Below are 18,471 nucleotides of genomic sequence, written 5' to 3' on the forward strand. Positions count from 1 at the left end.
ACCATCCATATATCTCCATTACGATGGTGACCAAATTGACCTTGCCAGCAAGCTAAAAGCCTAACGACAGACATTGGCATAACCCAATAAACTCCAAATAAACCAAATACCATATCCCACAACTCCGAAGCAACCGGGCAATGAAGGAAAAGATGGTCAACAGATTCACAATTTGATTTGCACATATAACACCAATCCAAAATGCAAACCTTTCTTTTCCTTAAATTGTCAATTGTCAGACATTTCCCCAAGGCAGCGGTCTAAACAAAGAAAGCCACTCTAGAAGGAATCTTCTGCTTCCAAATGCTTTTCCAAGGGAAAAACTGCTCACTATGTATGGATCTTTATGTATGGGCTTTGGTTTAATTTATTAGGGTTAAATAGTAGTCCTTGTACTATTAGAAATCCTAATACTACTAGTACAAGTAAGAGTCCTTATATATATTGTGCTAGATGCATTCAAAGAAAATAGAATGAGTTGATTAATAAAATTGAGTGTTTTGAGCAATAGGCACGTTGGCCTTTGTTGTTTTTTTCTCCTTCTCTCTTCTCTTTATTTTCTCTTCTTTCTTTCTAGGATTACTGTTCATGGTTAATGTTCACACAGCCCCTAAACAGCCTTAACTTCTCTCTAATTCTTCTTCTTTCCCAACCCTAAACAACTAAAGGTTAGACAAATCCCTAATTTGTCCTACATCAACACAGCTTAAATAAAACTAAATAATTAAATAAATTTCTACTTTTAATGTTTAAGAGGAGAAGTTTGACTAAACAATACTTGGAAAATTTTTGATTTTGAGAAAACTTCTAACAATCCCATGATGAAGCTTACAGAAAAAAAATGATTATTTTTTGTCAAAATTTTGAAGATGGCTTAGGTAATTGTTAATCATAATCCATAATCATACTCTTACTCAAAAATACAAGAGGCCTGTTACCTACTATGCACAGGTCATAGGTTTGGATATGGATATTGGTACAGGTACAAAGAAACAACATTTCTTGAAAAACCTAGGATAGGATACTTAATTAATTAATAAATATTTATTTTTAGGTATATTTAAATATTTTTGGACATAATTTATGTTTATTTTAAGTTTTAAAATTAAGTAACAACAATAAAATGCTTGAAAGCATATCTAAAATTAATTTAAAGGCAATAATAAACAACAAACAAGTACAATGATACCCATAAAATGTTGTCTCAAATACAAACCAAGAGTTCAAATAAACGAACACCCATGAAGTGTTGTTTAAAGTGCAAACAAAGGGTTCAATGCTTCAAATAAACTACATTTAACATCAAACAAAAAAACAAAAAAGAAAAGACAAGCCTTCGAGATGACAACATAACAACAACATTCTCTTCTTCAACATTGTCCTCATCAATTTCAACAAGCATTACCTCCAACTCTGGCTCATCCAATGATAAAAATGCAGTCTCAAGTAACCTAGGTCCTCCAAATGACTCATCACAAGAATCACCACCAATGTTCCACTTTTGAGATTTTCCTTTAATGTACTCTTTGCTTATTGAAAGAAGTCGAAGATTAGAATAAACAAATAGTAAATCTTCAACATGTTTAGTAGCAATTTTGTTCCTCTTCAAAAAATGAATAAAGCCATTTATCAAAAAAAAAAAAAAAACGAAAGGGAAAAAAGAATAAAGCCATATGTACTCCAATTCCTCCCGGCGCATGATGACTAACAAGGTTGTCCAAGAAGCCTTACAGCTATGCTTTGAAGCATAGGTAATGAGGACCCATGGACTAACCACTAAAGCGTTGGATCTAAGTTATATCTTTCTTCCATGCAATCACCATCATAGGACACATGTCCTGAAAATAAACCGAACTCCATATGCACCTTCTTTCTATCTTCCAAATCTGGAAATCATCTTTTCAAGCACTTTTCTAGGATCATGACCTTTCCCCTCATCAGTCCATTGATTGGTATAATACCTAGTTAAAAATAAATATATAAGTAGTAATACTAAAAATTATGAGTTTATTTACTTCAAAAGGAAGAAAAGAAAAATTAGAAAAGAAAGGAATCTTACTTAGAATTCAAGGGGTGAGCAAGGCAATGAAGTAGTGTGCAGTTTTTGTTCCACCGATCAATGAGTACATTGTATACCACATCATAAAATATACACTACTCGTGTTCTTGCTTACCCTCTAACCGGTATATTTCTTTCTTTCTTTTTCTTTTTTTTTCTTTTCTTTTTTTTTTTTTTCCTTTTTTTTTTATAAAAAAAATATCATTGAATCCCACGTTTCATACACCTCATGAAGAATAGCTTTATCCTTGTCAGCTACTTGAAGCATCTCATAAATAGGTCCTTTGAATTGAAGAATATAGTCAACTTTGTCCCATCATATCTCATCCAAAATATATTCTCTCATAGTTTGACCAAGTGTAACTATCACCCTCCAAAGAGATATCCATTAACCTATTAAAGAGATGAACTCAGAAAAATTATGCATATCCCAAGTGAAGTTTTCTGCCCCCAACGTTCAGGAGGAAAACAAATAGCATTGAAATCACCACCCACACACCATGGCAAATTCCACCAACTATAAAGACCCGCTAACTCCTCCCACATCAGCCTCTTCTCCCTACCCACATTAGGACCATACACACCAGGGAATGCCCATTCAAAATTGTCTCCCACATTCCTAAATTTACAAGACACCGAAAAATCACCCACAACCTATTCCAACTTCTCCACCACCATCCTATCCCACATTACCAAAATCCCACCTGATGCGCCTAATGAGCTCAAGTATACCCAATCAACATGTTGACAACCCCAAAGACTTTTAATAAATCCCCTCGTGATAAGCTCCATCTTAGTCTCCTGCAAGCAAATGACATCAGCTTGCCAAATTCTAATAAGGTTCCAAATTTGAAGTCTTTTATCCTTCTCATTCAGCCACCTCACATTCCAATAGATTATCTTCAAATTCATTGGGACACAATTACAGCCCTTTCCCTATTGGAACCTCTTGCTTTACCAGATGTGGAATCATAATTAATAGAGCTCATCAAGCTCCTCAAATCCCTTAGACCCTTACCTAGTCCCTTTGGTTTTTTTCTCAAAGCATTCCTGGCAGCCCTTTGTCTAATTTTCTCCTCAATAGCCAAGAGGAAATTAGATGCAAGTTCTTCCAAACTTTCAACCAGAGTCTCCAAAAAAGAGCCAAATTTCTAAAACTGCTTTGAAAACCATGGCGACATACTAAAATGGTTTCTAGACTGACCATCTTCCAAAAAGACAAATTAGTTATTGACTTCTTGGGTCTCAATATACTTCGATATAGCTAACGGAATCACATTTAAGGGTTTTGAAATATCCGAACCTCGTCGATCAAATTCAACCATCTAGCAACCTTCTTTGGACGAACTCTCAGAATCTACATCCTCCACCAACACCCTATCCCACTTGGATTGTACCTCTAAAGGCCTCAAAGAATTTCCCGAATAATCCATGGCATTAAGCTTATCCAAAACAGAGCCCCTAAAAAAGCTGTCTCTCGATCTCCATCGGCACCACCACTCTCTTCCCATCATCGAGTTCTAAAACCCACTTGTTTGAAAAGCCCCTCAATTATTCAAGTCCATAGCACTATCGACCTCGGAATTAGACTTCGAAGCCACCATATTGGTTCAAGTGGGAGCCGATATTTGTGGAGTGGAGACTAAATCAGCATGTGGGTTCTCAAGTTTCCTGTAGTTATGCACCTCATTGACCAAAAATGGTTCCAAAAGAAGGGGGGGAGCTGGATTTAGAATTTGTGGGACCAGAAACTCAAAACTAACCTTTGGGTTTTGGATTGCAGACTCAGATTTGCCAATATTGGAGCATGCACCATCATCGGCAAAGGAGGAAATCACCACCATGTTCACCGGCACCACCTCAACAAGAATATGAGACTTGGGGTCAGCTTGGGAAAGAGATGAGACACTTGGCACATTTGGGAGCACTATTGAAGGACTTCTCACGTGATTGGGGTGTAAAGAAGAGGCTGGCTGTTGGGCTTTGGGCTTTTGAACAGACCCAATATGGCCCAAGAAGCTATCCCGAGGCTTCCAAGCAGGTTTTAATATGGGCCTGTTCTCTTTAGCAGGAGCTGGCTCTTTAGTAGGAGTTGGCTGGCCACTGGGCTTTAAGCCCACTTCCTTGACCTATGAAAAAACAACACCCCACTTCCCCTCAAACCCACGTTCCACACGGAAACAAATATCCATTTTTCACCAACGTAACTTCCGCCCCAAACCCAGCTGTTTCTTTTCCACAAAGATCATTGCTGAAATCACATTGATTTCCACTTGAACCTTTTCTTTCCAAGTTTCTTTAATCATCCCCAACAACTTGTCGACATGTCCCATCTCTTTTTGCAAGAGCGTAGTTCTTAATTTATTGTAACTCAGAGGAGCATAGCCCACTAAATTATTATTAGCTGCATTTTTTTAATAAGTAATAAGATTGTATAAATCAGGAAAAATGAGTCTCCCAAGTATAAATGAAATATACTGGGGTAGACAATTAGTTACGAAAATTGCATAAATCTAATAAATCAACAATAGAAAATAAAGAAAGGTTCCTCATGGCTGTTAGCCAATCTAATAAGGTTCTAAAAAAGAACAACTTAAGGTTAGGCAAAGAACTTTAGGTGTCCTCAAAACTCTTGTTATTTCTTTCCCTCCAAATGCACATCAAGCAATGGGGATAACCATCCAAATATGACCATTTCGATGATGACCAAAATGACCTTGCCAACAAGCTAAGAGCTCAACTACAGATTTCAGCATCACCCACGAAACTCCAAACAAAACCAAAATCATGGACCACAAATTTGAAGCAATAGGGCAATGTAGCAAAAGGTGATCAACATATTCACCATTGCATTTACACGTATAGCACCAATTTGTAATCCTTACCTTTCTCTTCCTTAAGTTGTCAATAGTCAAAATTTTACCCAAAGCTGCAGTCCATACAAAGAAGGCTACTCTTAGAGGGGCTTTTGATCTACATATGATTTTCCAAGGGAAAGGATGCTCATTGGTGATTGCAGCTGTATCCAGAAGATGGTAATAGGTACCAACCTTGAAGCCCTTTTTCTTATCAGGTTTTTAGCACATCTTATCCTCCCCAATCCCCCTAAATCTAAAACCATAAATGGTATCCATGAAAGTCATAATGGACTCCAATTCCCAATCTTGTATGGCCTGTGCAAAGTGTAGATCCCAATGAAGAACCCCATTGGTGAACTGCATTAAATCCGCCACACTTGCCCTCCTTATTATGACATATCCAAAATAACGAGGTAGCAAACAGCAAGAGAACTCTCCCACTCCATTGGTCTTGCCAAAATTTCACCCGCGTTCCATCCCCAACTTCAGATAGAATATGGCTTGACACAGATGGCCATCCTTGTCTAATAGTTCTCCACATACCAAATCCATAAGGGTCAAGAATCGGATTAGAACACCATCCCCCCCATTCATTACCATACTTCACTTCTATTACTCTTCTCCATAATGCCTTCCTCAGTTCCTCTCATAACCATAACGCCACAACCATTTCCATTTTCCTAACAAGGCTTCATTAAAAAGCCTCAATCTTCTAATACCCAAACAACCTATAGATAGAGGAGTACAAACATCTGCCCATTTATCAAAATTTATTTCAAAGCTGAAATTGTCTCAAACCATATAAGAATCATACGGAGAAGAAGTAGCTGATCAAGATCTGCATCACAAAAAATAAGAGAATCATCAGCAAAGAGGAGATGAGACATAACCAAAGAATGGCCCTCTACATTGCCTATTTTGAATCCTGATATACGGTCCTCATTTACAGCTTTTATCCAACATTCCCATGGTGTCCATGACAATGACAAATAACAAAGGAGACAATGGATCTCGTTGTCTGAAACCCCTAAAGCTTCCAAAAAAGTCACAAGGAGAACCATTAATCAAGATGGAGAAACGAACAGTATATAAACAGAAGAAAGTCCACTGCTTCCACTTTTCAAAAAACTAATAAAAGAATGAGAAAGTTCCAGTTCACATGATCAAAAGCCTTCTCTACATCCAACTTATGTAGGACCCCTGGTTGTCCAGACTTCAATCTAGCATTCAGACACTCATTAGCAATCAAAACAGAATCAAGAATTTCCCTCTCCAAAAAAAAAGCTTTCTAAGATGCTAAGATGATATCTCCAAGGACAACACACAACCAAATAGCTGAAAATTAGCAATGATTTTATAAACCCCCCAATCAAACTAATAGGACGAAAGTCCCTCACTTCTACTGCCTCATATTTTTTGGGACGAGAGTTATAAATGTAGCATTCAAGCTTTTCTCAAACTGACCTTTACCTTGAAAGCATCGGAATACTGCAAAAAGATCAGATTTAAGAATTCCCTAGCAAGGACAACATGCAACCGAATAGCTAAAAATTTAGCAATGATTTTATAAACCCCCCAATCAAACTAATAGGACGAAAATCCCTCACTTCTACTGCCTCATTTTTTTTTTTTTTTTTTTTTGGGACGAGAGTGATAAAAGTAGCATTCAAGCTTTTTCAAACTGACCTTTACCTTGAAAGTATCGAATTACCACCAAAAGATCAGATTTAAGAATTCCCTAGCAAGATTGAAAAAAAAGGACATAGGGAAACCATCTGGTCTAGGGGATTTATCTCCATTAAAGCCCTGTATAACCTCATGGATTTATGCTTCTTCAAAGGGCCTTTCCAACCATATTGCCTTCTCCCTAGAAAGCTTACGGAACTCCAACACATCCAGGAATGATCTAGAGACTTGCTGCTCAGAATATAAACTCCTATAAAATTAAGTGATACAATCAGTAATCGAGTCCTGATTATATGTTAAGGCGCCATCCACCATAAGACTTGTAATACTGTTGTTTCTTCGATTAGAGTTGGCCATACAGTGAAAGAACTTTGTATTAGAGTCCCCTTCCCTCAAATGCATCCTAGACTTTTGTCTCCAACTAATTTCTTTCAATAGCGTAGTCTTTTCAATATCAGCACGAAGTTGTTCCTCCTCTAATTTTTCCTCACCCATTAAAGGGTATCTTTCTGCTTTAATATCCAAAGCATTTATCTCACTCCACAACTTCTGTTTCCTAGCTGTGACATTACCAAACTCCAATTCATTCCACTTTTTTAAATCCACCTTCAATGCTTTAAACTTCATGGCCAAAAATATAACTAGGTGTCCCCTGAAAACAATATGTCTTCCACCAAGATTTCACCTTTTCCACAAAACCCTCTGCCTTCAACCACATGTTTTCAAAATGGAAAGGTCTACGCCCTATTTGTTGATTTCCTCCCTCGAAAAGAAAAGGAAAATGATCAGATAAAACTCTAGACAATCTTCTTTGAGAAAGATAAGGGAAGAAGTCATCCCAATGATGGGTAAAAAGAAATTGATCTAATCTAGAACCTAAGAAGAATTAGACCAAGTATAAAGGCCACCCTCCAAGGGGGTATCCAATAGCTCATGAGAAGTAATGAAGTCAGAGAACTTATGCATAGCTTGGGTGAAATTCTCAGCTTGTAATCTCTCTAAAGGAAAACAGATTATCTTGGAGGAAGGAGGGAATTATTTTGCGTTACGTATTTTTGAACGGGGCAAATATTTCATGAAGTCAGTGTTTATGGGCAAAAGCGCGGCATTATGGTTGATGAAAAATATAGAACTTATGGTGATTGGGGTGAATCCCAAACAATTTTTCACGCTTAGGGAAGGAGATACTGCATATACCTTGCAACGGGGATCAAACTCTTTTGGTCAGTTTTGCTAGTGACTGAACTCAAAACTGGTGGGCTCCGGAGGTCTGTCATAATCCCGGAAGGGAAAGAAAAATATGGTTGGAAGGTTTTTGGTTTAGAATTGAGGAAGATGTTAGAACCCAACCAATATGCCTTTGGTGGTTCAGGCCAAGTAAAGTTTATTCCTTAGGCACAGAAACGTAATCCATCTCGGTCTTTTGTTGAGACAGTGAAGGGTCCAATGCAGGCAAAGGGTGGTATTCATCCTTTCCATAAACCAAGGCTGTAGGACAGAATATTATAGATGATGCGATGGGGGAGAAACAGCAGAATAGGATGAAGGAAACGATGGCAGTGCCGCTGAATCAGAAGCAGGTGGTTGCTGGTCCGGTGGGTCAGCCTGGTACAGCAGCCGTGAGGGGAGGGGAGGGGAGAGGGAGGAGCATTAATTTGGGCATTAATGTAGGTGAGAATTTACCGGTACAGAATCAAATCAGATCTCCATTAATTTTTGGTTTGAATTCAAATAAAACTGAAAAGGGGAAGGGGCGTGATTTGAGGGATACACGATGGACTGGGAAGGGATTAATAGTGGTGGTGGCTGAGAATGGGAAGAGACGGGTTTTCTGGGATAATTATAAAGAAGGAAAAACTTCCTTTAAATGGGTGCCACGGGCTGTCACAGAGAAGCTGAGTTTCGGGTTGGGCCCAAAACAGCCCGTAACCCATTCTGTGTCTAACTTAAGCCCATTGAGTACAAGCCCATGCAGTTTAGAGGCTGGAGAATGCTCCAACGCTTTTTTAGGCCCACTCTCATCTAAACTTAGTCCCGATGAGACTGAAGAGAGTTCCAGGATACTTACAACTGGGTTAGCGACGCCGGAGGTTTTGTTGAGAGACGATGAAGATGAAAGGAGTTTATCGGTCAGTCCATTGCATGTGGTTTCGTCGGTAGGGGCGACGCAGACCAAGGCAGAGGGAGTTATGCCAATTAATCAGCGTTGGGTTTCACCGGTGGAAGTGTCGGGGCGCACCGAGATTCCTCTGAAAATGGGTTTCAAGCTCAGTTCTGACCGGAATAGTGTTTTGGGACATAATAAGCTGTCGGGTGGGTCGATTTCTGAAGGTAAGAGGCTGGTAACTCTCGAATTTGTGCCGAGATTGATCGGACCTTCTTTTCCCGATCAGTTTCTGGAGTTTTTGCGAGCTGGGTTAATTGGTTTTGGAGTATCGGGTCAGGAAGTTAATACTTTCTCTAGTAAGGAACTTTTAAGTCTTCCTAGGGAGGTCATACTTGTGGAGGATGCAGTTGATTTTTCTGTGGGGTTTGGTGAAACTGAAGTGTCAGATTGTTTACCTCTGCAAATCATTGATCTGGGTGTGTCAACAAAGTTGGTAGAGTTGGAGGAGGGCACTGAGGTATTGAGTATTGAGAATAAGTTAGATATTTCTAGCTGGGTGAAGCACAAAATTCCTGGGTTCAGTAAATTGGTTGGGTTGTCAACGACTAGACATGAGAAGTTGTGCATTGCTCTCTTACAGAGGCTAGAAACTGAGATGGAAGCAGCCAATGTGTTACACAGGAGAGAAATGGGTAGTAAAAAAGTGGCTAAGTCCAAAAACAAGGGACGTAGAGAGTTGCAAAACTTAATATGTTTGGTGAATTATGACAGGAGATAAAAGGTGGTCTTGTGTTGGTGTCAATAGCAGGGGTTAGTTTAGTGTTTATGAAGCTAAGAATGTTTTCGTGGAATGTTAGAGGTTTAAATGATCCTCAAAAACGTCTTGTGGTGAAGAATTTGTTGCGGGAGTGGAAGTGCGATGTTGTTTGTTTACAAGAGACAAAGATTGCTAGCATAAATAGACAGTTGGTTTGTAGTTTGTGGAGCTGTCCATATGTGGATTGGGCTGTTTTGGAGGCTGATCGAACTGCTGGTGGTATCTTGCTTATGTGGGATAAAAGGGTTTTGGAGATGTTATGGTTGGCACTTTCTCAGTTTCGGTAAAGTGGCAAGGGGTGGGGGATGGTTTTATATGGGCATGTTCAGGGGTTTATGGCCCTAATGAGAATATTGAGAGGGGTCACATGTGGGATGAGTTGGTGGGTGTTCAGCAATATTGGAGGTTACTGTGGTATTGCTTTGGTGATTTTAATATTGTTCGCTTTCCTAGCGAGCGTAGGGGTGAGGCACGTTTGACCTTGGCTATGGAAAAATTTTCTGAATTTATTGAGGACCTTAACCTGGTTGATTTGCCTTTAGACGGAGGTAGATATACATGGTCAAGTGGTACTGATAACCCAACGATGTCCAGGATTGATAGAGCGTTGGTCACTCTAGATTGGGAGGACCATTTCTCAGATGTTCTTCAAAGGATTTTACCACGTCCTATTTCAGATCACAGTCCAATTCTTTTGGAGGCAGGGGGAATGGCAAGGGGGAAAAGTCCGTTCAGATTTGAAAATATGTGGTTGAAGACAAAGGGATTTGTGGATAGAGTTCAATTCTGGTGGAATCGGCATTCTTTTGTAGGTACACCTAGTTTCGTGTTTGCAAAAAAATTGAAGGCTCTGAAAGAGGAGATTGTGCAATGGAATCGCCGAGAGTTTGGTAATGTAGAGCGTCAAAAGAAACAATTATTGGAGGAGCTGAAAAAATTAGACACCAAGGAAGGGGACTTTGGTCTCACTGATGGGGAGAAAGGGCATAGAGTAGCTTTGAGGTCCCGGGTGGAGCATCTTCTTTCTTTGGAAGAAATTTCCTGGAGACAAAAATCTAGGATGTTATGTATCAAGGAAGGGGACAACAATACCAAGTTTTTTCATAAGGTGGCTAATTCTCATAGAAGATTTAATCATCTAAGGACTTTGGAGGTGGATGGGGTGGTGTTTGAAGAGGAATCCGAGGTGACTAATCAGGTAGTACAATTTTATAAAACTTTGTACAAGGAGACTGAGGGGTGGAGGCCTTTTGTGGAGGGTTTGGAATTTGATCGTATTGGGGATGTGGAGAGGGTTTGGCTTGAAAGGAAGTTTGAGAGGGAGGAGATACTTCAAGTTGTACGTGATTTGGAAGGGGACAAAGCTCCTGGTCCGGATGGGTTTACTATGGCATTTTATCATCATTGTTGGAGAGTAGTGGAGAAAGACGTCTTAGCGGTCTTTGAAGAGTTTTTTCAACATTGTAAGTTTGAAAAATCCCTTAATGCTACCTTCATTGCATTAATTCCTAAAAAGAATGATGCCTCTAATATTAGAGATTTCCGACCTATTAGCTTGGTGGGGAGTGTGTATAAAATCTTGTCTAAGGTTTTGGCAAATCGATTGAGAGTGGTTTTAGATCAGTTGATTTCTGAGACTCAGAATAGCTTTGTGGGTGGGAGACAAATTCTTGACTCGGTTCTTATTGCGAATGAGTGTGTGGATAGCCGAGGGAAGAGTAGGGTTCCTGGAGTCATTTGTAAACTTGATATTAAGAAAGCCTATGATCATGTGAATTGGGAGGCTTTGTTGAATTTGTTGCATAGAATGGGCTTTGGAGTAAAGTGGTGTCAGTGGATCTGTACTTGTATATCCACAGTTCAGTTCTCTGTTATGATTAATGGGTTTCCAGCTAATTTCTTTGGTAGTTCAAGAGGTTTAAGACAAGGGGATCCACTATCTTCTATGCTGTTTTTGATTATGATGGAGGTGTTTAGTAGGATGTTGAAAAGAGTGGAGGGAGCTGGCTTGATCCGGGGTTTTAAAGTTGACGGTAGGAGGGGTGGTGGGGAATGTGTTACACATCTACTGTTTGCAGACGATACTATCCTATTTTGTGATGCAGATGTGGAGCAAATCATTCATATTCGATTGTTGTTACTTAGTTTTCAGGTGGTAACAGGTTTGAAGGTTAATGTGCATAAGAGTGAAATGGTTCCAATAGGGGAGGTTGATATTGTGCATGCCCTGGCTGATATTTTGGGCTGCAAAGTTGGAAAGTTGCCTATGTCTTATCTTGGCATGCCTTTGGGGGCTTCACACAATTCCCCTTCAATTTGGAATCCTATTTTGGAAAAATTTGAGCGGAGATTAGCCGGGTGGAAGAAACTGTATTTGTCTAAGGGGGGTCGATTAATGTTACTCAAGAGTACACTATCTAGTCTTCCTACCTATTTTCTTTCGCTATTCACAATTCCTACTCATGTGGCTAATAGAATTGAAAAGTTGCAAAGGGATTTTCTATGGGGTGATAGCAAATCTCATCTGGTAGGATGGGATAAAGTTTGTGCGCCTATAGCCAATGGTGGGTTGGGGATAAGGAAACTTACTACGTTCAATAAGGCCTTATTGGGGAAATGGTTGTGGCGGTTTGGGAAGGAAGAGGATCGGTTATGGAGGAGGGTGATAGTTTCAAAATATGGGGAAGAATGGGGGGGTTGGACCTCAAAACTGGGTAGGGGAGTTCATGGGTGTGGTTTGTGGAGAGGTATTCGCATGGGATGGGAGGACTTTAGCAAAAATTGTCAATTTGTTGTTGGGTTGGGGAATAGAGTGAGGTTTTGGCAGGATGGGTGGTGTGGGGATCAACCTTTTCACTTGGCTTTCCCAAGGTTGTATGGTATTGCCATTGATAAGGAGGCATCTGTTGAAGCTTCTTTGTCAAGGCTGGGGGCGGAGGATAGAAGAATTTGGGATGTTCGTTTTATTTGAGAATTTAATGATTGGGAGATGGATGAAGGATGAAGGGCTGCATTTTCTTCGTATTTTGGGAGCTACTACTCCTCCAATGGATGTGGGAGATCGGATGAGATGGAAGTTGAAGCTTGATGGGGATTTTGATATCCGGTCATATTATAACAAATTAAGGAATTCTCCTTCAATTGTCTTTCCTTGGAAAGCTATATGGAAAGTAAAGGCCCCTAGGCGTGTTTCCTTTTTTGTTTGGTGTGTAGCTTGGAATAAGATCCTAACGGGTGATAATCTAAGATTGAGGAGATTGGTTTTTGTGGATTGGTGCATTATGTGTCGAAATTGGGGAGAGACAGTAGATCACTTACTTCTTCATTGTGAGATGGCTTATCAGTTATGGAGCTTTGTCTTTATAACCTTTGGCCTGTCTTGGATTGTACCTAGATTGATCCCAGATTTGCTTTCTGGCTGGTGGAATTGGTTGGAGAAGCACTCGTCTCAGATATGGAATTTAGTTCCATTGTGCATCTTTTGGTGTATTTGGAAGGAACGGAATCGGCGAACTTTTGAGGATTTGGATAGTTCCAGTGATCAGATTTGCTTCTTTCAGTGGGACTCTTTTTGATTGGTCTCGGGCTTGGGGACTCACGACTAGTGATTCTCTCCCTTCTTTCATTAGCTCCCTTTCTCTTTGTAATTAATCTGTGGATTGATTTTCTTCTTTTTTTTATTTTTTTTTTATTTTTTGTTTTCCTTCTTGTATTTTCTGGATTTGCTCTATGTTCTTCATGCATAGAGTAGCCATTCGTATATATAACATTCTTACTTATAAAAAAAAAAAAAATCTCTACCCAGAACCCATGATGGCAATGTCCACCAACTAAAAATGCCCACCAATTCCTCCCACATTAGATGTCGCATACTGTCTAAGTTTGGACCATAAACACTAGAAAGATTCCCACTCAAGTTGATCACTTACATTTTTGAATCTATAGGACATTGAATACTGACCCACAACTTCTTCCAATTTTTCTACCACCCTATGATCCCACATAAGCAAACTTCTTCCAATTTATCCCCTGTTTCTGTTTCTTAGCTTCCTCTGCCCTCTCTTGTATCATATGTTCAACAGCCAGCAAAATATTTGTTACTTGGACCTCTAAACCTTTATGAGATGTATGTCCCCAAAAATTCATCAAACCCGTGAAACCCTTCAAAAGTATGTCCCTTAGTCATCTTAGCTTCTAAATTTTCTGACCCATTGAAATAGCTATCTATGTCCCCCATTGGCTTAGAGAAGGCCAACGACTCAACATTCAAAGGCTCCAAATGCCCTTCGTCTGACTGGGTAGCCTCTTTAGTTCCAACATACTTTTCTGAGAAAGTATCCGAAACCCAGTCTTCCACGGTAACTTTGTCCCATACTTCCTGTCCTTTTACCAAATCTAGAAATCTCACTGGCACCAACAACATCTCTGTCTCATCAGAGTCAATGACAGAACCTGGTGAGAGAGGAATTCGGATCAATACTACAACCCTCCTCCCATCTCGCAACTCAAGGAGCCACTTCTCTGAATTTCTTCATATTTTGATTGTGTCATCACTGTGCTTGAGAAGGATCCTTTGGAGTTCCTGTTGGATGACCTCATCATTCTTGGTGGGTTTCGAATGTGCCACCACAATTTCTTTTGAACTGTCGGGGAGTGTCCGCTCTGATTCAGTTGTATCAGATCATAGGTCCTCATATTCGAGTTGGTCTTCAACTTGAAAAACCTCTGATACTGAGAATAAATGATCCAAGGTCACAGAAGTTGATGCCGCTAACTTAGTGCTACTGGTGTTAAGATCCATGATCTCCTCCACTAGTGAATAGTGGGTAAGGTCGGCACCGAGTGATCAAGCATGGATTGATTTGGAAAAGGTTTGAGAAGGGACGAAGAACTGGAGTATGTAGAATCTAGGTTGTGTTTGTGGTTTCGGGGTGAGGAAGGTTGGGAAAAAGAGCTGAATGTGTTTGTTGTTTTGGATGTATCTGGGTTGTGTTTGTGGTTTTGGATTTGATGTAAGGCTGAGAGGTGGGCGGATAAGGAGGAATTGTGAGTTGAGAGGAATTGGGCTTATTAGATGTGGGTTTAGTATATGAAGGTTGGGGTAGAGGCTTGTTTTGTGTTTGAGTGGTATTGGGCTTTGAAGAAGATATGGGGTTATTGGTAGATTTAGGCATCCAAATCAATTTTTTCTTCAAGTTGGTCTTAGCCCGATGGCCATCTCCACCAACTTTGGCCCATAAAACCTTCCAAAGACCATCTGAAGCCAGCTCAATATTCATATGGACATCCAAAATAACTCTTGTTTGACTCTTTATTGTGTTTGACTCAAGGTACAGATTTACCTTCCCGCACAATGATGGATCCCCTCCTCCATCCATTTAACAATTCTGAAATCAGTAAGAAAGAACCATGGGCATTGGAACCCTGTTGTAGTATGAACTATGAAGGCTTTATCATTCTCTCAGATTGATCTAACAAAATTTCCATCACTTTTTAATGATATTAATTCCTCAATGTTGAGTAACAAACACTTAGCACATTTTTTTCCTAGAAAAATCGAACGTAAAGAGTCACGACCTCTTTCAAAATTCTGTAACAAGTAGTACGTCCCTCCCTCCCCAACGGAAAACTCAAAAGATTTTGATGCAATGAAGAAAAAAACTGACCCACCCATTACAACAGAAAAGAGTAACACAGAAAATAAGTTCTATGACTAATTTGAGGTAGCCGGGCCTCTCCTATGACACACACACACACGCACATATATATATTATTTGCTGCATATTTAATCATCTCATTTTTTTAATAAATTTTTTTTGTTACCTATCAAAAAAAAAGTATTTAATCATCTCATTAAAATATGGGTTCTTAGCAAAGTGAAAGGGTAACCCACCAGAATAGAATGTCCTAGCAACAAGACTATCTAAATGGTCTCGACATGATATTGACCATTAAAAGCCCTCTCCAAAGGATGATTCCCCCATTCAATTTCTTTTTCTGAAATGTTTGACTTGTACCTATAATACCGGCACTATGAATAGGATTAGGACCAGTGGGTAAATGTCTGGCTTAGGCTTCTTCCTTCTTCCTCTGATCAGCCTCTTGGCTTGCATCTTCTATTTAACGCAAAATATGCATTTTTGCAAGATTCTCATTTGAAACTGTAGCTACCTTTATTCCATATTTGTGATTTTTTAACAAATGTGCTATCACCCTAGAATAAGACTCCTTGAAAACATCTCTACAGTAATTACAACTAAAACTAAATACAGTGTTTCCACCACCACCACCACCACCACCAACTACTTTATTCAATATAGTAACAAATCTCCATAGAGGATACTTTTTTCTTCTTCATCTAACTGAGACTAATTATTGGCAAATTTATCAATCAATTTTTGGGTGCTCATTTTACCTACAAACTAGTATTATTCTTGTGCATTGCACAGTTTTGGCTATAAACTTTTAGAATAATTTTGTTAAGAAATAATAAATTAATAATCACTTAAGTCTAGATCATATAAATTGTATATAAAGTATTGTTCTTAAATGCCTCAAGCAATCACACAACATATTTAAATGAAAAAAATTCTTAAATTTAATAATTAAAAACTTAAGGAAACTTAACTAGAGGTTTTTCATTTGCCAGGAAAATAGAAACAAAAAAACAAAATTCTCTTCTAACTTATCAATTGTCATATGACATTTGTAGTTACATGTGACTACATGGTTTTTTCTTTTTTTCAAACCTTTATTTAGAGTTACGTTTTGTTACACAAATGGCCTCTTTTATCTAAACTATATCTCCTTTAAAATGAGTGTAGAGTCATGAAAATTTACCATTAAAGAAGTCCTAATGAAGAAAAAGGATATAGACAATTATTAAAAAAATTTATTAGTTCAAGCAAAGTTGTAGGATCATATTGAGGTTTGGATTCCTTTTCATGATGTAGATTTAATATTACTTGGTTATAGCAATCTTGTGAGGGAATATTTTATTGGTATTCATAACATGCTATGTTTAAGATTTTTTTTTTTCATGAATATTATTTAAATGTCTTGTGGGTGCTAAATATAGGTATGAATATTGATATTTGTAAAAACCAAAACAAAAATTACTTACGGTGAAATTAAAAAAAAAAAAAAAATGTTACATGCTCATAAGGTTAGACAATCTCTTCCAAACTCATATAATATCACTAACAACAAAAATAAAAATATGAATAGTAGCATAAAAATTTTACTATTCAAGAATTTTAATTTAATCTATGACACAAATACAACCTAGAAATAAAAGATGAAGCCCTTGTTGTAGGAGAGAATACAAAATTGGATAATTCTTAAATAATAATTAGATAAAGCATAAATATTTATAAAGGTTTATATAATGGTTTATTTAATTTGCCTGCTCCCTGATGTTAATCAAATGCATGACGTCATTCAATAAAGAATTTTAGAAATCCTAGACTCAAGGCTCTTTTAGACAAATGATGACATCAATTGGAGTAGCAACTAAGTAGATAGATTGAAGGGATAAGGATAAATTAACTTCTTATTCAACCAATAAATAAAAGACTTCTCAAAAAATTTGCTTTTCAACAATTAAAAAAAATTTCAAATGCTGCCACAACTAAAAACTTATAAAAACATTACTTTTCAACCATAAAAAATATATATAGTAAACAGAATAGACCTGCACATAACATGGGTTACATGCTAGTAATTCTTCAAAGATAAAGCATGGAGAGAGAGAGAGAGAGAGGCTTTACGGTATGTTAAAAATAAGACGGGTTCTGTGAACTTATTGATATTTTATGAAGTGGTGGCTGCTCTATCAAATTGACTCCATGCCCTTGAACATGACTGCTTGAGACTTTTGTCTGGTTCAGTTTGACTTGGGAACTTCACTTTATGAGTAACCATATGAATTATAATTTGACTTAATTATGGGGTATATGTTTCCACATTAATCCCAATAAGTAAGTGCATCTCTTTATATATTCAATGTAATGTTGAAGGGAGTATCTTGATTGCTTCTCTTGAGAATGATACAACAAAAGGTTGTTTACTTGATGATAAACGATTGTGTTCCAAATTATTTTTGGGAAACTGTGTTCCACATTTTTCACCATTTACTGAAAGGAGTCAATTGTTTTTCTAGTTTTCTGTGTATTTACTCTGCTCTTGAAATAATTTATTGTAGGTATCATACCTTTTATATAGATTACAATGTGTTCTAACTTTTGTTTACTTTTCTGTGGGAGTAGGATGATGATGCTAAAGTGAAGCGAGCATTCCAGACTCTCCTGACTTATGTAGGAAATGTTGTCAGGAATCCTGCTGAGGAAAAATTCAGAAAGATCAGACTCAGCAACCAATCTTTTCATGTAAGTAATACTTCATGAGTTCAATGTACAGAGTTCACTCTAAGACCAATTAGCCCCTAATTCATTTTTGGTTTTACACATTTCAGGTTGTTAATAGGAAGTTTCAAAATAAAACAAGTTTTGCCTGCTTTGATATGCTATTTCATTTTGTTGGTCCTCTATTCTATTTTGGGATGTCAAAATATAGTCTTCTAAAAAAGTCAATGAACATGAAATTGATAACTTTCATTACTTATCTTTTCAGTTTATTTATAAAGTCAATATCTTTCTTTCACTAGTTTTTAAATTAATGAGGGTAGTTTTGGAAACTTGAATCCTTTTGTTTATAATACAATGCATCAAATGATGTTTCCTTAAAAAGTCAAATTTTCTAAACAGGATCAACAAAATGGGACCAACAGAGTATTCTTTCGTAATGGGAAACATTTTACTTTTTGCTCAAATTCCCCAAAAATAATCTGAAAATAGCCAGAAAAAAGGTAGTTTTTCCCTTTAGTGACCGAGTCATTTCTAAACATGAATGGTTGGACAGACTACCCCAATCACCTGGTTACCAT

The 18,471-nt window shown here is 38.0% G+C and overlaps 1 protein-coding gene across 2 annotated transcripts in view; it reads left to right on the forward strand.

Annotated features, from left to right (window-relative positions):
• LOC126688418 (uncharacterized) overlaps nt 1–18,471 on the forward strand; it is a 46,733-nt gene that overhangs the window by 27,717 nt on the left and 545 nt on the right. The window contains exons 11-12 of one of the 2 annotated variants that reach the window (XM_050383099.1): nt 3,843–4,100; nt 17,795–17,914. In XM_050383099.1, coding sequence (XP_050239056.1) covers nt 3,843–4,100; nt 17,795–17,914 — 378 coding nt within the window. The remainder of the gene's footprint in view (nt 1–3,842; nt 4,101–17,794; nt 17,915–18,471) is intronic. The other variant, XM_050383100.1, reaches the window with a different exon arrangement.

This window comes from Quercus robur, chromosome 6 (genome assembly GCF_932294415.1).
Source record: "Quercus robur chromosome 6, dhQueRobu3.1, whole genome shotgun sequence".
Classification (NCBI taxonomy): domain Eukaryota; kingdom Viridiplantae; phylum Streptophyta; class Magnoliopsida; order Fagales; family Fagaceae; genus Quercus; species Quercus robur.